Genomic DNA, 22553 nt, shown 5'->3' with positions numbered 1-22553 from the left:
CCAGGTACACTAGATAGAGTTTGAGTCAACTGGGACAGATAGGGAAAAATGATAAAGCACCTGGATGTAAACCATTTAGGATATAAGTGGTTTATAAATAATCCTATATAATAAAACCCTAAGCATGCATGCGCACTTAGGGTTTCGTGTTCCTTGCCACTGTGGTGTGTGATCCGTGGTCGTGTTCCATTTTAGAACCCGGCGGCAGGGAACATTCTGGCCACTTCCCTCCTCCCGCCCTCACTCACCATTTGGAAGCGCAGGCAAGCTCTCTCCCTGCCCGCGTCCTCGGCAGGGAACACACCTCCCGCCCTCACTCGCCACTGCCGCCGCCGCCACTAATCCTCCTCTTCAGAGCAGCCCATCCCGCCCTCACTCGCCGCTGCCGCCGCCGCCACTTATCCTCCTCTTCAGAGCAGCCTGCTATGCTGGCCAGCTTTAAAGAACCTCGCAGGCCGCTCTCCAACCTCAGTAGCACGTTCCCTCTGATGCACGGGATCGCATCAGAGGGAACATGCTACCGAGTTGGAGAGCGGCCTGCGAGGTTCGCTAAAGCCGTCCACCACCAACGCAGGCTGCTTTGAAGAGGAGCAGGCCAGAAGATGCCGGGATGGAGGGAGGGTAAGAAGCGGATCAACATCGGGGGCCAGGGGGAGAGGGAAAGGGAAAGGGGGCTGCTTTGGGGGAGGGGTGTGCTGGGGGAGACAGAAGGGGCCATGGAGAGATAGGGAGAGGGAAAGGGGGCTGCTTTGGGGGGAGGTGTGCTCGGGACAGACAGCTTTGCTCTGGGGGGAAGACAGAAGGGGCCATGGAGAGACAGGGAGAGGGAAAGGGGGCTGCTTTGGGGGAGGGGTGTGCTTTGGGCAAACAGCTTTGCTCTGGGGGGAAGACAGAAGGAGCCATGGAGAGACAGGGAGAGGGAAAGGGGGCTGCTTTGGGAGGAGGGGTGTGCTGGGGGGAGACAGAAGGGGCCATGGAGAGATAGGGAGAGGGAAAGGGGGCTGCTTTGGGGGGAGGGGTGTGCTGGGGGAGACAGAAGGGGCCATGGAGAGATAGGGAGAGGGAAAGGGGGCTGCTTTGGGGGGAGGTGTGCTGGGGAGAGACAGTTTTGCTCTGGGGGAAGACAGAAGGGACCATGGAGAGACAGGGAGAGGGAAAGGGGGCTGCTTTGGGGGGAGGGGTGTGCTGGGGGGAGACAGAAGGGGCCATGGAGAGATAGGGAGAGGGAAAGGGGGCTGCTTTGGGGGGAGGTGTGCTGGGGACAGACAGTTTTGCTCTGGGGGAAGACAGAAGGGGCCATGGAGAGACAGGGAGAGGGAAAGGGGACTGCTTTGGGGGGGAGGTGTGTGCTGGGGACAGACAGCTGTGCTCGGGGGGGGGGGGGGGGAAGACAGAAGGACACAGACAGCGACCAAGGAGAGAGAGATAAAAAAACACAGACAGACAGACACATCTATTCTAGCACCCGTTAATGTAACGGGCTTAAAGACTAGTTAATAAATAAAATGGAAATTGTATCACAGTGATATGAGTGAGTAAATCAGATTGGAAAAGGGGTGCTATATGTTAAAGAGGGTATTGAGTCAACCGAATAAATATTCTATAGGAGAGAGATGACTGTGTGAAATTTTTAAGAATAGAAATTCCAGGTATGATGTGAAAGAGAATTGTATTGTATTGCATTTATCATATTTGATATACTGTTTGTATTTGAGAATTAATTGGTTTACAAAACTAAGGGCTCCTTTTACTAAGCTGCGTTAGGGCATTAACGCGCGGAATAGTGCGCGCTAGACGCTAACGCCAGCATTGAGCTGACGCTAGTTCTAGCCGCGTAGCGCGGGGTTAGCGTGTGCTAATCTGCTGCATATACTAAAAACGCTAGCGCACCTTAGTAAAAGGAGCCCTAAACACATAGAAGGAAGATGAGTAGGAAGAAGAAGCCTCAGAGGGATGTAGAGAACCAGGGAACGTGGAGCAGAGTGGTTATGTTGTATAGAAAAATATAGAATAGTAAATCAAACAAGATAAATATAAATTAACATAAGAACATTCTGGGTCAGACCAATGGTCCTTCAAGCCCAGTAGCCCGTTCTCACAGTAGCCAATCCAGATCCCTAGTACCTGGCCAAAACCCAAAGAGTTGTAACATTCCATTCAGAATCCTAAAGATTAGCAAGGTTCCGGAATCCCAAAGAGTAACAAAAGATTCCGGAACCCCAAACAGTAGCAATATTCCATGCTACCGATCCAGGGCAAGCAGTGGCTTCTCCATATCTTTCTCAAAAACAGACTATGGACTTTTCCTCCATGAACTTGTCCAAACCTTTCTTAAAACCAGCTAAGCTGTCCGCTCTTACCACATCCTCTGGCAACGCGTTCTAGAGCTTAACTATTCTCTGAGTGAAAAAAAAATTTCCTGATATTGGTTTTAAAAGTATTTCCCTGTAACTCCATTGAGTGTCCCCTAGTCTTTGTAATTTTTGACGGAGTGAAAGATCGATCCACTTGTGTCCGTTCTACTCCACTCAGGATTTTGTAGACTTCAATCATATCTCCCCTCAGCCGTCTCTTTTCCAAGCTGAAGAACCCGAACCGTTTTAGTCTTTCCTCATACGAGAGGAGTTCCAACTCCTTTACCATCTTGGTCACTCTTCTTTGAACCTTATCTAGCGCCACTATATCTTTCTTGAGATAAAGAGACCAGAATTGAACGCAATACTCCAGATGAGGCAGGAAAAAAAGAAATAGAAATAAGACAAACCTAGCAAAATAAAAATGAAAACAGATATAAATAGTCGGAGGGAGAAATTGCAGTTAGTGGGAGATGCTCGTTTGTGGATTATGGAGAGTATTTCATAATCACCCCTCTCCCCCCTTTTTTACTAAACCACGATAGCGGTTATTAGCGCAGGGAGCTGCACTGAATGTTCTGCGCTGCTCCTGACGCTCATAGAGTTTCTATGAGCATCGGGAGCAGCGCGGAGCATTCAGCGTGGCTTCCTGCGCTAATAACCACTGTTGCTGTTTAGTAAAAGGGGGGAGGTGATTAGCATCAGCAAGCTCTTTATTCAGTATCGATGTTATAAACTGCAATTGTGCTAGCTGCCAGCTGATGGCAGTAAAAGATAACACTAAGAGCATCTGCATGCACAATGTAACATAATCATTATTATGAAACAGAGGAATCAACCACAACAGTCTGTTCAGATAATTCTATATTAGATGAGTTTGCACCATTGTAGATCCGTAGCCAGTGCTAGTGACATGAGTTGCACTCAGTTTTCAACTTCAAAAATAATCCTAATGAATAATGAGTGGAAACTAAAATCATGCAGTCCTGTTAATGTTTCTGCCCTATTATTAATGTATAAATGGGATACTTTTGCTATTTTTAATTAGTGCAATAGCATTATGTTCAAATAATTGAACAATAAACACTCATTACTATGGTCCATCAGATCAAGGATGAATTAGGACACAGAAATGATATACCTGGGTAACGTGTTGAGTGAAGACAGTTATGCAGAGCAATGAGTAGCTCGGAACAGCTGAGGAGAGCATTGGTGGATAATGGATAGCCTGAAAGGAACCTTCCACCTTAAACACTGGAAGTGTGAAATGCTAGTAGAGTTCCCAGTTCCTTCTGACAGAAAAGGAACAACAGGACCTAAAGAAACGTGACTGCAGCCTGAACTGCTGGCAGTGAGAGGGATGCTATCTACTACTACCATTTATCATTTCTCTGCAGTGATGTACACTTCTCCCTCCGTATTCGCGGTCTCAGCAATTGCGGTTTCGATTATTCACAGTTTTTAGCTTGCTGGCTCCTCCCCCTCCCCTCCCCCCCAACAAATTACATCAGCTTGCATAGAGAAATCGCTGATTCCAAGCTTTTACAGAGAAAATCAATGATTCCCAGCACTTTCTTCACCGAGTTTTGCCTCTCCTTCAGGAACAGGCCACGTCTCCCACCATGTTATTCGCGGTTTCACCATATTCACGATGGTTTTTAATAGAAAACAGCGAATAACATATGAAAAAGTTATTCGCGGTTTTTCTGTATTTGCGGTTCTGTTAATCCCCTATCATAGCGAATACGGAGGGAGAAGTGTACATTTCCTGCTCGAAAGAGCTTACAATCTAGACATGGCAGACAAACTGGACTCCACAGCTGGCACCGTCTTTTTTCCTCACTTCGTCGGCGTCCCGCAATTCACCTAGATGTCGCACTCAGGAGATCCTTGCTGAACCACTCCAACAAGGCCCTCTTTCGCCGTTTGCCGGCTGCTTCAGGGATTCTTCACAGCAATTTGTTCCCATTCGTTCGTGCACGGTTGTACTATTCCATTTTTTGCTATATTTGCATTTGCAAAGGTTGTCTTACTGCTACTAATAATTTCTGTAGCACTACCAGATTTTTGCAGCATTGTAAAAGATGATACATGTTCAACAGAGCTTTTGACCTATGCAAGACAAATAAGGGGTTAGTGAATTAAGAATGATTCAAATACATGGGAACTGAACAGGTGAATAGAAGTTAAAAGGCAATGGGGAATTGTATACTGCCTTTTTTTTTTTTTTTTTTTTGCTTTGGCATTTCAAAGTGGTGGGCGCTGGAGGATTAAGTGACTTGCCCAGGGTCACGAGGTGCAGCACCGGGATTTGATCACCCAACCTCTGGTTACGGAGGCAGCAGCGCAACCAGTGAGTCACAGCCCTTTCTCTTAGAGATGGGCTTTTCGCTTAGATTTGATTACGGCCAGACAGAGCTTGACGAACTGACTCAGGAAATCTCTTCCAGGCATACAGAGCGGCAAGATAAAAGGAACAGAATCTGGAGTCAGCAGTGGAAGAGAAGGGTACAGATAAGAGAGATTTGCCTAATGAATGTAGTTCCTGGGGAGGGGTAAAGGGAAATACAGAGGACCTTCAGAATGAGTGCACTGGTATCCACAGAAATAGAATAGGGAAAAGGAAAAATGGTTTTAGGGGGAAAGATAATGAGCTCAGGGCTCCTTTTATCAAGGCGCGCTACGGGGGTTAGCGAGTCGGACATTTCATCACGCGCTAACCCCCGCAGCAAGCCAAAAAACTAACGCCTCCTCAATGGAGGCGTTAGCGACTAGCACGGTAGGCGGTTGAATGCGCAGTATTCCGCGCGTTAACTGCCTACCGCACTTGATAAAAGGAGCCCTCAGTCTTGACCATGGTTACCAATTGCACACAGAATTACACATAAAATAGCACTTATAACTTTTCAAGATTCATATTACGAATGCCCCCCCGTTTCATCGACAAATTTTGCATACCACACACTTTGGGCTCCTTTTACTAAGGTGCGCTAGCGTCTTTAGCGCACGCTATGCATCAAGAACGCGTGCTTAGTAAAAGGAGCCCCTTATCTCGACCATTAAGATCCTCTTCTCAAAACCTATTGACAGTCCCCTCATTGAAAGTAATCAATATACGCCTTAACACATCGTTCCTTCCCCTGAAACTGATGAAATTAATTTCTGCTTTAAGGATGGAAGGTTCTTGCTTTGGGGGATATAAATAAAGCTGCTTGTGAGTCCATTACAGAGTTACAATATAATATATGTATTTATATTTCACAGTTACTAAAAAAAAATAAATAAATAAAGGTTCAGTGCAGATTACAATCAAAAGACTTGTCATAACTAAGCATTACATAGATCAGACTGGAAAAAGTTCAAAATTACTGTTTTAAAAATTACTTAAACAGGTAGGTTTTCAAATCTTATCTAAACTGGATTGGATTGTGAGCCTAAAACCAGAGTGGAATTGACCCAGTCAGAATGGTGCACAAAAAAAGTGTCTTTCAACTCATCTGATAAATCAAAATGCCTTTATTCATCCAAAGTTCTGTAAATCCATACAATGACTAAACTGGATTGGATTGTGAGCATTCCAGGGACTTGAAAATACCTAGGGGTCCTTTTATCAAGCTGCGCTAGCGAGGTTAGCGCATCAGACGTTTCATCACGCGCTAACCCCCGCGGCCGGCTAAAAAACTAACGTCTGCTCAATGCAGGCGCTAGCGGCTAAGCGCGGCAAGCGGTTTAATGCGCGTTAAACCCCTACCGCAGCTTGATAAAAGGACCCCCTAATGTATCTGAATGTAACTCACTTTGAGCTACTATTCAAATGGTGTAAGCACAATCCAAATAATACTAATAATATCCAAGGATAGTTCAGTACTTAAAAAATTCTGACCACTGCCAACTGAATATTAACCGGAATGCTCTAGAAAACGTACCCAAAACAGAGCTACTAAAATGGTGCGTTGTCTTCGTCATAAAGCATATGGGGACAGACTTAAAGGAAAGGTGGGAGAGGAGAGATATGATAGAGACTTTTAAATACCCACAGGATGTAAATGTGCATGGGTCGCGTCTCTTTCGCTTGAAGGAAGCTCTGGAATGAGAAGGCATAGGATGAAATTAAGGAGTAATCTAAGGAAATACTTTTTTACAGAAAGGGTGTTAGATGCATGGAACAGTCTTCCAGAAGAGGTGGTGGAGACAGAGACTGTGTCTGAATTCAAGAAAGCCTGGCATAGGCACATGGGATCTCTTAGAGAGAGGAAGAGATAATGGTTACTGCAGATGAGCAGACTAGATGAGTTATTTGGCCTTTATCTGCCATCATGTTTCTATGTTTCTATAGCTATAATGATCTATGACCTCACAATGCAAGTATTAAGAGCCTTAGCCTATAATCATAAAGTTCTATGACCTCACAATGCAGGTGTAAAGAGTCTTAGCCAATAGAGAGAGAGGAAGAGATAATAGTTACTGCGGATGGGCAAACTGGATGAGTTATTTGGCCTTTATCTGCCATCATGTTTCTATGTTTCTATAGCTATAATGTTCTATGACCTCACAATGCAAGTATTAAGAACCTTAGCCTATAATCATAAAGTTCTATGACCTCACAATGCAGGTGTAAAGAGCCTTAGCCAATAGAGAGAGAGGAAGAGATAATGGTTACTGCGGATGGGCAAACTGGATGAGTTATTTGGCTTTTATCTGCCATCATGTTTCTATACTTCTTAGCATCACAGTACAGAAAATAATCTTCCTGTTTATTTTATACATTGCCACCAAAGTCATATGAAATCTGTTTTACTGATGTTACAAACTGAAGTTATTTCAAATTCTTCTAATTATAGTGGGAGAAACTACAGATGACAACAAGTGAAAGAAGAAAGATAGTGTGTTCTGTCACATTCCACGTTATTGCAATCACATGCGTCGTTTGGTCATTGTATGTTTTAATAGATCGAACTGCTGAGGAAATCAAACAGGGGAATGACAATGGTAAGTTTCTTTTTATTGCTTTCCTTTTTAAACTTATTATTTATCACATTTTCAACTATTTAAGCTCTTACCGAACGTATTGCCTTTGATAATAAAAAGACAAATCCTTGAAGCAAAGCTAAGCATCAATTTATGTAACTGATATCCTAAAAAAATAAATCAATAAAAATAAGTCACTATGAATTGGTTATTATTGACTTTTCCATCAGCGAAGGATGTAATACATAAGCATATCCTGTACATTGTAAATCATACACCCTCCTCCCCCCCTTATGAAGCTGCATTAGGCTTTGTTATTGCCGGCTGTGGCAGTATTAGTTCTGACGCTCATATGAATTCTATGATAAAAAAGTATAACATGGCTTTGTAAAAGGGGGTCTATTTATCAGACAGTACAAGTATGGAATTTACTTTCTCTTGAGACTCGTACAATTACTTCCTATATTATATTTTGTAAAAGATCGAAAACTTGGCTTTTTCAAAAATTTAGAATAGAGGGTTAAATATATCTGTCTGAACCGTCTTTGTTGTTTTTTTATATTCTTTTTTGTTGTTACTCGCTTTGAACTTCGTTTGGTTAGGAAATGGCAGGATGGAAGCATTCCATTAACACAGGGGTGCCCAAAAGGTCGATCGAGATCGATCAGTAGATCGCGAAGGCAATGCGAGTCGATCGCGGAGCCCATCCAGGACTCCATGATCAACTCGCGTTGCCTTCGTGTTCTCCCTGCTTCCCAACGCCATAAACAAGACAGCAGAAGCACCGGGCCCACCAGCCTTCCCCCCGACATAAATTCTGACATCAGAGAGGAAGTTCCGGGCCAGCCAATCGCTGCCTGGCTGGCCCAGAACTTCCTCTCCGATGTCAGAATTTATGTTGGGGGGAAGGCTGGTGGGAACGGCGCTTCTGCTGTCCTGTTTACGGTGTCAGGAAGCAGGGAGAACTCAGAACTCGGCGGCACTGGCTTGGGGGCCTGTACCTCAATAGTGGCGGTGGTGGCTTGGAGGGGCAGGGAGAAAGGAAGACAGACAGGGGATATGGAGAAAGAAATGGGCAGGCAGGGAGTCAGAAAGAAAGGAGTGAAACAGAAAGAAAGAAAAGGGGGCATGGAGAAAGAAAGAAAGGGAGGCATGGAGACAAAAAGAAAGAAAGGGGGCATGGAGAGAGAAAGAAAGAATGAAAGAAAGGGTGCAGGGACACAGAAAGAAAGAAAGGGGGCATGGAGAGATAAAGACAGGAAGAATGATAGAAAGGGGACAGGGAGAAAGAAAGGGGAGGGGTCAGAGAGAGAGAGGAAGAAAAAGGTGGGGGAGGGAATGAGGTCTGGAGGAGAGGAAGCATACAGGGGGATGAAAGAAGGGAAGAAATATTGGATGCACAATCAGAAGAAGAAAGTGCAACCAAACTGATGAAATCACCAGACAACAAAGGTAGGAAAAATTGTTTTATTTTCAATTTAGTGATCAAAATGTGTCCATTTTGAGAATCTACTGTCTATATTTTGCACTATGGCCCCCCTTTTACTAAACCGCAATAGCGGTTTTTAGCACAGGGAACCTATGAGCGTCGAGAGCAGCATAGGGCATTTAGCGCAACTCCCTGCGCTAAAAACCGCTATGGTGGTTTAGTAAAAAGGGAGGGGGTATATTTGTCTATTTTTGTATAGTTGTTACTGAGGTGACATTGCATAAAGTCATCTGCCTTGGCCTCTTTGAAAAAACCCCGGAATATAAATGATAATTAACATTTTCTCTGCATAGAGTGTGCTTTGCATTTTTTAAAATTTTATTGTTGGTAGATCATTTTGACTTGGTCATTTTAAAAGTAGCTCGCAAGCCCAAAAAGTGTGGGCACCCCTGCATTAACATAACATAACACAACAAAAATGAGTGAATTATAATGCCTTTGTATCACTCCAAGGTGTGACCACATCTTGAATACTGCATGATAATTTGGTCACTGCATCTGGAAAAAAGTTAGAGTGACATGTTTGATATGATGTCTAAATCTGAGTTTAGACGTTTTGTGGAAGATGCACAAAAATCCAGCTACCAAACATGGGTATTTTCAACACTGCAAAAAGTCTATTTTGTTTTGTGTTTGTGCTCAGTGCATCTCTCTTTTTGAGCCAGTTTCGAAAGAAAAACTCAGAACAAGCCGTTCTGATGTAGGAGGGGCTAGCATTCTTAGTAGACTGGCCACACTGACATCCCAGCAGAGCAGTGGAGCACCCTAGTTGGCACTGCAGTGATCCTCACATTCAAAAGTCCCAGGTACACTTCCCCCTCCCCATTCGCGGTTTTGGTAATCGCAATTTCACATATTCACGATTTTTGGGGGAAGGGGGAAAAAAAAAAAACATCGTTAAGTCTTCCCCCCGGCATCTCGGCCTTACCTGGTGGTCTAGCGGGCTTTCGGGGCAGGAGCGATCTTCCTACGCTCCTGCTATGTGCAGATCGCCATTAGGAAATAGCTGTAGGAAGTTTCCGTCGTAATCTCGAGAGACTACGGGAACTCACAGCAGCCATTTCCTAATGGCGATTTGCACGGGGCAGGAGCGAAGGAAGATCGCTCCTGTCCCGAAAGCCCGCTAGACCACCAGGTAAGGCCGGGAAGGCGGGAGGGAGGTGGGGGTGGGTCAGAGCCGGATATTCACATTTTTTTGCCATTCGTGGTCCGGCTCTGCCCCTATCCCCCACGAATCCGGAGGGAGAAGTGTACACATTTCACCATAACCCTCTTATATTGTACGGTGAGCCCTGCAAAACCCACTATTCAGCACACTAGTAGGGAAAGGGATTGGGACTTGTATACCGCCTTTTTGTAGTTTTACAACCACAGTCAAAGCGATTTGCATACAGGGACATGCTCCACTTTAATCATTACACTTATGGTAGAAATTGTGAGCCTTCCAAACCCCACCCTAAAGTCACTGTACCCACATATAGGTGTCATGTGCAGGCCTAAGGGTGTAGTGTAGTGGTTAGAGTTACAGCCTCAGCACCCCGAGATTGTGGGTTCAAACCCCGTGCTGCTCCTTGTGACCCTGGTCAAGACACTTAATCCTCCACTGCCCCAGCTACATTAGATAGATCGAGAGCCCACTGGGACAAATAGGGAAAATGCTTGAAGTACCTATATGTAAACTTACATACAGGTGCTTCAAGCATTTTCCCTATCTGCCCGGTGGGCTCTTGATCTTTCTAATGTACCTGGGGCAATGGAGGATTAAGTGACTTGACCAGGGTCATATTTGACCTGAAAAAATGGGACCATATCACCCCTTTCTACTACAAACTCCACTGGCTCCCACTAGAATCCAGAATCATATTCAAATTCGCCTGTTTTTGCTACAAAACAATATTTGGTCTATCCCCAAGCTACATCACCCCTCACTTCACCCTTAACCACAACTATAAGAACACCCGTAAAATTCAACTCTTCATGCCTTTCCCTCCCTAAAACTATGCCACTCAAAAAAATTCCTGGACAAAACCTACGCCTTCCAAGCCGCCAAACTAAACCCCTGGCTAGCCCAAATGGTCCTCAAGGCCTACAACTACCTTGACTTTAGAAAACTACTCAAAAATCACCTATTCCGAGACCAAGACCTTAATGCCCCTTTTCAATCCTCCTCCACCCCCCCTCTCTGACCTACTCCCCCCCCGTCGCCCCCCTTTCCCCCCTACTTCTCTCCTTGCTGTTCGCATATAATTGATATGTAACCACTTGCACTTACTCTCTCCTTGCTGTTTGCAACTCTATGATCAATTTGAAATGTAACCATTTGTAATCTCTGTCTAACTAATGTGAACCGCCTAGAACTCTTCGGGGTATGGCGGTATACAAAAATAAAGTTATTATTATATATGTTCAGTGTTCTCCCCAGAAATTTTTTCCAGCCGGGTGGCATGAAAAAGTAGCCGGGTGGGGCGGGGCGGGGAAATTTGGTAGTGGAGAAAATTAAATGTATACTATTTTTATTAGTTAATTATTATTATTTTCCAATGCTCGATATGACTTCCTTTGTTAAGGTTTGACACTTGTGCCAGAATATTTTTACTAAATCTAAGAAGTATCCAATTCTAGAAGTGAATAATTAGATATTCACCCTCTTTCAAATGGTATAGAGGTTTAAAAGGGAAATGCGTTAATGAAGTCATTAGGTTCAATCTAACCATTTATTTCTGCATGAATTTAAACAACTAAAAAAAAAAAAGATAAATATAGCTCATCCAGTCATACAAGAAATGGCTGTACAACACGTCTAATAATGTTTTGATCACTAGGTTCCTTCCTGAGGTCTCACTGAGGATATAAAATAGATGCTATCCCCACTTCCAGACCTCTTCCACATAATTTATGGAGAGGTGTTACTGAGCCTTGAAGGACACCTGTGTGATTAATCTTTATCTGCTTCTTTTTTATTTTGCTATAGTACATAGTAAAAGCTAGGGCAAAACAGTATAGGTAAAGATGCAGGTAATAATTAGCAATGTATTAAAAATATTTTATTTTTATTTGCTTATAATGTCATTTGAAAGCTGCTTGATGATAATACAACTTTAATTTAATTCTTTATAATGTGTGTGTCTATGTTTTGGGGGGGACAACACCTACGTCAACAGTAAAGTTAGAATAGGGTCATTAAATCCAGTGGTGTACCTAGTATATATGACAGCCCGTGCTAATCATTTTTTTAACAACCCCCTCCTCTATATAAAAAAAGATATTTTTAGTAATAATCCATGAGTCACACAATAAGGGTGCATCTAGGAAAAGGCAGCATCTTAAACACTGCAGTGAGCACTAGAACACAAACACACGCATTGTAAAACTAAACAAACCAGATCCTACACAGTCAATTGATCCTATAGTCGATGCTAACAGAAAGCCATGTCCTTTTCATACACACAGAACACAGATACACCCTCGCCCAATATGGAATAATCACAAACTAAAAATAGAAATATGTAGTCAAAAGTTAAACTGAACCAAGAAACCAGACTCTGCATACAATGCAACACCACAGAAACAGTGACACATATCCCCTAATACTGTGCAAAATATAAAGACAGTAGATGTAAATTTGAAAAAAAACTTCTACATAACAGTCACCACTTTACAAATTAACAAATAGAAATAAAACAAATAATGAGAAATATGAAAATACCATTTTATTGGACTAATCCATTTTTCAATTAGCTTTCAGAGGCCAAATCTTTCTTCAAGACAGTACAGTAAACAGCTGTTATGGTATCCTGTCCTGATCTGAGGAAAGGGGTTTAGTCCCCCCCAAAATTGCCTTATTTCCATTTCCTATTGATAAATTTTAATCAATACAGTTACAATACTACTTGATTCTACGTAAAGCAAAAAAAATATTTTTTTTTCTACCTTTTGTCGTTTCTGCTTTAGTCATCTTCTCTTCACTCTCTTCTTTCTATTCAGCATTTGTCCTCGCTCCCTTCCAGGCAACATCTGTCCTCTCTCTTTGCCCCTTCCACCAGCCTCTACCCTCTCTCTACCCCTTCCATCTACTGTCCACCCTATCTCTGCTCCTTGCATCCACTGTCCACCCTTTCTGCCTTTTCCATCCAGTGTCTGCTCTCTCTCTGTTCCATATGGTATATTCCCTCTTTCTATGTCTCTTCAGTAAACTCTATATCCTGTGCTCTTTCTCTCCTTTGTACATGATTTATTTCAGCTTCAACCCCTCTCCATTTTTTGTCTCCACCTCTCCCCTATGCTCTGGCATCTCTCTCTTCTCCTTTCCTTCCTTCCTTCCTTGCCACTCCACCCCATGGTCTGACATCTCTCTCCCCTTCCCTTCTCTCCCCCCCTCTCCAGTATCTGCCTCTCTCTTTCTCTCCGTCTTTCTTCTGTGAGGAGATCATATTGATCTTGAACACTGAATAATTCTTCCACATTCTCCATATCACTGTACTGTAGTCTGGTCCAGCAGACTGCTTTGGCACTATTACATGGGTAATAGTAAATTCATTATGCATCAGCTTTCCACACAGAATGCCACAAGTCTCTATTTCTTGTGCTGTGTTTACATCTGCCAGCAGCAGAAACTTGTGAGACAGATCCCTTGGCAATACTACACTTTGGAGCCCTTTGACCATCTGGTTCTGTATAGCTGCAGGCTTTAAAGCTCTGTTTACTGGAGGAGACTGTCCAGCATACATAGTTGCATTACTCTTAAGGATCTGATCAGGGATTACATTAGACAAGGTGGTATTTTTAGGCATGGAAAAACAGGACATGTTCTCCTCAATCTGCTCAGATGCCCTTTAATGTTCGTCTGATCTCGGGCTAAATCTTGCCTCCTGAGCTAATCTTCAAAGGAGAGCGGAGTGAGAGCCATATCGGCAGTGACATCCGTTTTGGGCCGCATGTTGTGCAGGGCTGGACTAACGCAAGTTGTAAGCTTCCTTCCATCGCTGACCTAACTTCCATAAATCAGCAACGGAAGGGAAGCTTACAACTCGCTGCTCTTGCTTGCTTTGGGCCTTCCTCGTTGCCGGGTCCTGCCTTCACGGAAACAGAAAGTAGGCAGGACCCGACAGCGAGGAAAACCCGAAGCAAGCAAGAGCAAGTTGTAAGCTGGCCTGTCTCCTATAGCGAACCCATGCTCCGGGGCGTGTGCATGCCGACTTCCCTTCTCTTCCCCCCTCGGGACGTGACTTCCGGTTTCGGAGGGAAGCGGCATGCACGTTAGAGCCCCGCCGGGGAGCATGGGTTCAAGTCGCTTGCTGGCGTTAAAAACTAAAAAAAATAAAATAAAAATGTCAGGCTCCTGCGATTCAGACTGTGCCGAGTCAGCCCGGTAAATCTCCAAGCCGGTGAGAAGGTTTTTTTTTTTTTAATGTTGAGCAGAAGGCGGCAGCAGCAGCAGGATTGCGATCGAGATTACAGCCGGGCGCTCATCTAAATTAGCTGGGCGGAGCGCCCGGCTGAAAGGCCCTGGGGAGAACACTGTATGTCTGATGTCATCACAGCGACATCCGCGCACTCCTGGGTGCTTCAAGCCTTGGCCACTAACTTTAGTGTGCCCCGGCTCGAGAAACTTTGAGAGACACTGGATTATATGACTAGGATGTGTGGTGACACAAGACCCTGGCTTATGTCCCCCCCCCCCAATCCCAGCCCTTGCTCTATGACGGTGCCACATATGAATCATTTATTTAACCCATTCCCTTGCCCTCCCACCAATTACAACAGTTATCAAAGCTGCAAAGTTAAACTGAACCAAGTTTAACCAGTTTAACCAATTAACCAAGTTTGGGGCAATTTGGGGGGGGACTAAACCCCTTTCCTCAGATCAGGACAGGATACCATAACAGCTGTTTACTGTACTGTCTTGAAGAAAGATTTGGCCTCTGAAAGCTAATTGAAAAATGGATTAGTCCAATAAAATGGTATTTTCATATTTCTCATTACTTGTTTTATTTCTATTTGTTAATTTGTAAAGTGGTGACTGTTATGTAGAAGTTTTTTTTCAAATTTACATCTACTGTCTTTATATTTTGCACAGTATTAGGGGATATGTGTCACTGTTTCTGTGGTGTTGCATTGTATGCAGAGTCTGGTTTCTTGGTTCAGTTTAACTTTGCAGCTTTGATAACTGTTGTAATTGGTGGGAGGGCAAGGGAATGGGTTAAATAAATGGTTCATATGTGGCACCGTCATAGAGCAAGGGCTGGGATTGGGGGGGGGGGACATAAGCCAGGGTCTTGTGTCTCCACACATCCTAGTCATATAATCCCTTCTCCTACCCCTATCTCACCTTGCATGCTACCCTCAGGCAGGTGGGTGAGTAATGCCTTCCTCTCGCTAGACTTCCACTGACAAAGATTTTCTTGCCCAAATCCTCTTCTGTAACTCTCCCATTCTTTAGTGGGGAGTGTGTGGCGCAGTGGTTAGAGCTACAACCTCAGCCCCTTGAGGTGGTGGGTTCAAGTTTATCAAGTTTCAAGTTTATTATAATATTTGATATAATCGCAGTATCCAAATCCAATGCGATTTACAAAATTAAAAGTAGGTAAAATAAAAATTTTTTTTACAGCAAACAGGGCATTAAAATAATTATGACGTAAAAACACTACAGAAAATGAGGGGGGAAAAAAACAGTGTTCTTTGTCCAGATAAGTTCAAAGAAAGAAGTAATGTGGTTAAGAAAGATCAGTTAAAGGCATCCCTAAACAGCCAGCTTTTTAGTAAGCCTTTGAATTTAGTAAGTGATTTTTCTGTGTTGCTCCCTGTGACCCTGGGCAAGTCACTTAATCTCCCTTTGCCCCAGGTACATTAGATAGAGTGTGAGCCCACCGGGACAGATAGGGGAAAATGCCTGAATCCTGAATGTAAACCACTTAGGCTATAAGTTGTATATAAATACTTTTCCCAATGTTATTTTACCTTAATTGTTTCTTTTATATTGAATTGTATTTCTTCCCATAACTTTACCTTTCTTTGATCATATATGTTAAATAATCTTGTTGCTTATGTTTAGTCATGTAATGTTATGTTATGTACTTTTATGATACATATTAATTTTTATTAGTTATGTATGTTCACCCTAACTTTGTAATTTTTAGCTGTACATCGCTTAGAATCTGGAGTAAGCGATTAATCAAATCATATAATAAACTTGGAAACTTAAATAATAATTCTTCCTGCTTATTGGAGCTAGCTCCTAGTACTCACTATAATCAGCTTCTGACCTATCACCAACTCTATCCCACAACCCAAACACCCTGCCTTCCAACTTCCATACTAAAGTTATTATTCTGTAGCTCAGTTAACTCTTCCTATCTCAACCAGTTCTCCCCATTCTGAATATCCTGTTCTCCCCCCCCCCCCACCCACCCACCACCAGTACCACCACCACTTTGATGATACGTAGCTCGCTCAAAGTTTGATGCCCTTGGTCCAAGCCAGAGGCCTGCCTTAATTCTTTGAAAAGTGTTTTCTCTACTTTTGGAAATTCTGTTTCTTTCTTCCCTATGTGTACTGGTGGATGATTCACACTGCTTCTTTCTACTTGGTACAAGTTATGCAAGGTATTCCTTATGCAGCTCGGGAATATAAGGTCTCTGCTTATGCAGATGATATTTTGCTTCATTTGAAGAATCCTGAATCTACCATTCCGCATTTACTAGAGTTGATTGACAGATTTGGAAAATTTTCTGGATATAAAATAAATTGAAGCAAATCGGAGGTTCTTCCACTAAATGTACACTGTCCAAAAGGATTATTTGATTCATTCCTTTTTTTCTTTGGAAGGAAAAGGGCATGCTTGTGCAAGTTTAATGATGGAGCAGATTCTGGACGTTTTTCTTTCATGTCTCAACATCATATGCATATTTGATCTGATGATGTTGTTAAGTAAGAGGGAAGGCCCGTGTTAGCATCTCATAGGTATATTATATTTCTATGAGGCCGATTCTTCCTTTGGCTCAGGGAACACACTGTTTCTTTATAAATGACCTTGTGGTTGTGGTCAACGTCTCAGAATCTGCTCGTTATACCTTCTTTAAAATTAATACGTTGCGCTCCAATAATTTTGCCGTCACTGCCCCTACTCTCTGGAATTCGCTGCCTAACCACTTGCGTGGTGAATCCGATTTAAAACAATTTAAGGTAAAACTAAAAACATTCTTGTTCTAGGACGCCTTTGGATAACTGTCCTTTTAAGGACAAAATTAAAGTAAACTTACTTTTTACCCTAACCTATTGTACTTTCCTTTTATGTTGCACTTTTCTATAACGATTGTAGTTCTTCCCTACTTTCCTATTGTTTGAAGTAGGTCCAAACGTTTTATCTGTGCTTTATTATGACACTTGGATTTTATCCAGTATCCCTTGTTTTTATATGTTTTTACGTTTTAATATGTTTTTATGTAATTTTATATTGTACACCGCTTAGAAACCTGATTAAGCGGTTTAAAAAATCTTTTAATAAACTTGAAACTTGAAACTAATTATCTTGCTCATGCATCTAGTTTGTGGTTGTCTTTAATAGGCCAGTCTGCAATTCCAGAGCTGTATGAAGTAGTGTGGTCCGTACGCATGTTTTAATTCGGCTGGGTATAACAACACACCTTTTTTCTTTTCGAGTGTTATTCCTTCCTTTTCAAGCGTCACTACACTTTTGTCACATTTCTTTCCACCCAATCACTGAGTCCCCACCTTTTTTTCTCACATGTTACAATCTTATCACCAATTCCTCACCATATTTTCACTGGCTCCAATGACATATTGATGTATCTTACCACCAGTCATCACATCATTCATTTCAATTATCACGTACTATCTAGTGATGCCTTTATGTTCACAGGACACTATGGCATGAAACTCATTATAATATTATTCACAGGACCCCTGAAGAAGACATTCTGTCGAAACACGGACCGTGTTGGGTCCAGGGTCCAAAACTTTTCAGCTGACTGTGTCCTAGAGGCTTTTATGTATTTTGCCAAGTTTTAATATTATTTTAATATTAATAAAGTCCATCTCAGGAACATCATTTCTCCACATTGTTTTTTGTTTCTTCCTGAAGTGGTGTGGTTGCCATGTTATTCCACTTAAAGGTATTAAATGAAATAAAAGGAAAGGAAAACCAAGTGATATCTTTTCTATTCGACTACCAATATACTGCATTTTCTGAAAAACTTCCTCTTCAGGTCAAATATGAACAGAAAATGAAAATGTCAGATTATTATATAAAAGAAACGTGAAAAGCATTTCAGTTACAGTCTTGAGAGAAAAGTAGGGGTGGAGGGGGGGAACAGTGAGAAGCAGGGAGAGATGGATGGCAGACAGGTAATCAGGAGGTGACAAAACAGTATAATTTTATGATTTGTAATGTGATGAGAAACCCAGATCTTTGCTAAGTCCTGTCAGGTGGGTGTCAAAATATTTCATCATCGTACCTTCAAAGCTTTTACATCCCTTGATTATTTTAAAGTTAACTCTTAGTATTCTGACCATATAATTGTGGATGCAGTGTCCAGGTTCTAAAAAATGCTCATCCTTCTTTGCTTGCTTTCAGGTGTTTGATGTAGTGTCTATGTGAGTTGATTCCACCCCCATCTCCCCATTATAGCATCCTTCTTCACATTTTCTGCACTGAACAATATATATATCGCATTTGCTGTCATAGAGGACACACTTTTTTCCCCTCAAAATAAACTTAAAATAATGGGTACGTCTTATATGCCAATAATCTAAATTATGAGCTCTGCACTCTGTCCGTCCTACCTCCTCTGCTGCTGGAATCCCTGGTGGTCCAGAGGTGCAGCGGGCAGGAGCGAGCTTTCCGCACTGCTGCCCTGCTGCTTACCCGGTCGGTGGCTGCCACGAAGTTGGGTTTCTTCAGCCACTGAGAAGCACCGAGCAGGAGCGCACTTTGGCGCTCCTGCTCAGTGCTGAGCAGCTTCTTGACTGGCTCCACGAATTCTCGCAAGAATTCATGGGAGCCAGTCAGGAAGCTACTCAGTGCTGAGCAGGAGCGCCAAAGCAAGCTCCTGCTCGGTGCCTCTCAGGGGCTGAAGAAACTCGATCTTGTGACAGCCACCGACCGACTGGGTTAACAGCGGGCCAGGAGCGTGGAAAGCTCGCTCCTGCCTGCTGCACCTCTGGACCACCAGGGATTCCAGTGGCAGAGGAGGTAGGATGGATGGACAGGTCAAGGAGAGGTGGGACAGGGTAGAAGCCTGGGTGAGAAGGGGGCTTTGAGTAGTGCCTGGCAGGGAGGGAGCAGAGCCAGACAGGGGAGGGGGTACTGTACATGCGCATAAGTATTTTTTTCTTAAAAACTGTTTTAAAAAGGGGGTGAGTCCTATACGCTGGCAAATATGGTAATATTCAAGGTAGATCATGAGAAGAATCCCTTTATGTTGAATGTCTTTCCGATGTGGATTACAGCGGGGTCCTGTGTTACTGTATATACTGGCACAAAAGGAGATAGAGCAACTTTTAAATTGAGATAAAGGGGGGAAATCCAACAGTCGCCCAGGAGCAGATGATTCAGTGTGAACTATCCTTGAAGGATTCTATTGAAACTGGATATTTAGGGAGTCCCAGTAGAGAGGTTTCAATAATGGGGAAAGAAAGCCAGGAGTGTTTAAGAGAAAGGCAAAGTGAAACTTTCTCTGTCATCTTCTCAGCAGCCTGTAGATACAAGGGAAAAAACTACAATTATGTTTGTATACAAATGCTAGAAGCCTAAAAAATAAAAACAGGCTTGGGCAGGCAAGCAGGAGGCAGGAAAAGCAGAGCAGAGAACAGGAGAGGGGAAGAAGGAGCAACAGAAGACAGGAGAGAGCAAGGAGCATCGACGAGAGGTAGCTCCGCCCACCCCCTTGACATCATCCACCGGAACTCCTCCTTAAAAGGGGAGGGGCCACTGGAGCTCAGTTAAACAGGCATGGGCAGGCAAGCAGGAGGCAGGAAAAGAGAAGGAGAGAAAAGCAGAGCAGAGAACAGGAGAGGGGAAGAAGGAGCAACAGAAGACAGGAGAGAGCAAGGGGCATTGGCGAGAGGTAGCTACGCCCACCCCCTGACATCATCCATCGGAGCTCCTCCTTAAAATGGGAAGGGCCAACAATGGTCAGCCATTTGGCACACGTCGAAGGCGAGCGTTTGCGAAGGGCCTTAAGAAGGGACGAGCAAAAGAAGAAACACTATGGAAGGACACCTACACAGTAGTAGCAGAGGACAATCACAGCAGACACAGAGGACACATACAAGCAACAGGAGTAGCAGGTTTAAAATCAAGAAAAGAAGTTCACAGTAACACCAAGGACACTACACGGATTCCTACACAAGGAGAAGCCACTTCAGATGACAGACCGGCAAGCGAACAGCAATGGATTCAGCGGACGGAAGCAGTTTTCTGCACCGTTTGCCATATGTATGACTACCTCCCCTCTGGGAGGCGGTCTGATGTATGCACTCGATGCGAGGAACTGGAGGGCCTGAAGAAGCAAGATGGATGAGATTAAATGCAACTTCAAGGGAGGCAACGCAGTTATCATGGGTGACTTCAATTATTCAGGGATAGACTGGAACCTAGGCACCTCCAGCTGTGGTAGGCGATTGCTTCCTGGAGCAACTTGTCAAGGAAAATACAAGAGGAAATGCAATTCTGGACTTAATTCTAAATGGACTACGAGGACCGACGCAAGGTGTAGAAGTAGAAGGGACGCTGGGAAGCAGTGATCACAATATGATCCGCTTCAACCTGGACATGGGGGCAAAACATGGACCAACGGCACTGAACTTCCAAAAAGGGAATTACGAAGGGATGAGACTCATGGTGGGGAAGAAGATTAAGAAGCAGATAAGCACTGTGAAAACACTAGAGCAAGCAAATTTGGTCCCTTTTTAAGAACACAGTCACCAAGGTACAAAATCTATATATACCGCGTATCAACAAGGGATTCGAGAGGAAAAAGAACAAGGAACCGGCGTGGCTCACTGTAGCAGTGAAGGAAGCGATCAAAGACAAGAAGACTTCGTTTAAGGAATGGAAAAGGTCAAAAACGGACAAAAACTGGAAAAAGCACAAACAGCATCATAAGGCGGTATGAGAGGCCCGAAAGAGACTACGAAGAACAAATAGCCAAGGAGGCAAAAAACTTCAAGCTGTTCTTTCGATATATTAAGGAGAAACGACCCGCGAAGGAAGCGGTGGGGCCGTTGGATGACCATGAAATAAAGCGGTCATAGGAGTTTTGGCCTGCCTGACTTGTTTTAAATGGTGCTAAACAACGCAGTAATTGACCAGGGTGCATTAAAACAACTTAAAAAGTAATTACCTAAAAAAGGCACTGCTACTCGGCCTCTGAGATCAGCGCCTAGGCCACTGGTGGCTTGCGGTGCCTAGTGACGCCAAAGACCAGACGTGGGCTTGGTTAGGGGGCGGCACCAGGCTTTGGCGTCACTATGCACCGCTGGCTGCAATTATGACGGGACCCTTAGATGCTGGAAATGTAACCCTGGCCTACATTTCCAGCGCCTAGGATCCTGTCAAGCCATGGTTCTGGAAGAGGCGTCTGCTGGTGACTGACATGCGGCAGGCACCGCTTACAGAATCAGCCCATTTTATGATATGTCTCAGTTTGCCAAGTTTCCAAGCTTATTAAAATTTTATATACCGCCTTAAAATTGTCACAGCGGTGTATATTACATTAAAAATATAAAATAAAATTTGATGACAAACCATTAGTACTTAGGGTAGATGCATAACAAATTGAGACACAAGGCAAGAAAGGTGGAACTACAATCTTTTAGAAGAAAGAAAGAGAAAGGGTAACAAGATGGGGAAGGGGACCTACTACTACTATTTATTATTTCTATAGCGCTGAAAGGCGTACGCAGCGCTGTACATTCTAACACAATAGACAGTCCCTGCTCAGAAGAGCTTACAATCTAATTTAGACAGAACATTTCAGGGTTGGAGAGATTATAGCGGGTGTAGGTGTCTGTCAGCAGTGAGTGGGAGTTAAGAGTGGGCCTTTAGCTTGGATTTGAACACTGCCAGGGACGGAGCACGACATATTGATTTGTTCCAGGCATACGGCGCTGCAAGAAAGAAAGGACGGAGTCTGGAGTTGGCAGTGGAAGAGAAGGGTACAGATGAGGGGCTTGCTCGACGAGCAGAGATCACGGTGGGGGGGAGCTTAGGTGGAGATATCTGGGGGCTTCATAGTGAATGCAGTTCTTAATGCACTTGTAAGTCAGCAAGACGAGTTTAAACTGTAATGGGAAATGGATGGGGATCCAATGAAGCGACTTGAGGAGAGGGGTAATGTGAGAATAGTGGCTCTCGGGGAATTTGAGTCGCGCAGCAGCATTTTGAACAGATTGAAGAGGCAAGAGACGGGTGCAAGGGAGGCCAGAGAGAAGTACATTGCAGTAGTCTAAGCGCGAGGTGATGAGAGGGTGGACAAGGGTTTTGATCGTGTGTTCAGAGAGAAGAGGACGTATTTTGGTAATATTATAGAGGAGGAAGCGATAGGATTTGGCGGTCTGTTGGATCTGTTCAGTTGGGAGAGGTCTGTGATTTTCAGCTTTGGGTTGTATGTCACTACAAGAAGGATTCCGAGGTTTAGTGTTCTTTGTACTAAGTGGGTTTTCTCTGAGTTTTTCAATGGAGAGGCAATCTTCATTATGTAGCCATTATGTATATCATTATG

General features: G+C 43.5%; 1 protein-coding gene across 1 annotated transcript in view; it reads left to right on the top strand.

Moving 5' to 3' along the window:
• MARCHF1 (membrane associated ring-CH-type finger 1) overlaps positions 1-22553 on the top strand; it is a 248870-nt gene that overhangs the window by 195648 nt on the left and 30669 nt on the right. The window contains exon 6 of the mRNA XM_033941799.1: positions 7196-7343. Coding sequence (XP_033797690.1) covers positions 7196-7343 — 148 coding nt within the window. The remainder of the gene's footprint in view (positions 1-7195; positions 7344-22553) is intronic.

This window comes from Geotrypetes seraphini, chromosome 1 (assembly GCF_902459505.1).
Source record: "Geotrypetes seraphini chromosome 1, aGeoSer1.1, whole genome shotgun sequence".
Classification (NCBI taxonomy): Eukaryota; Metazoa; Chordata; class Amphibia; order Gymnophiona; family Dermophiidae; genus Geotrypetes; species Geotrypetes seraphini.
This window is presented reverse-complemented; position numbering and strand designations above follow the sequence as displayed.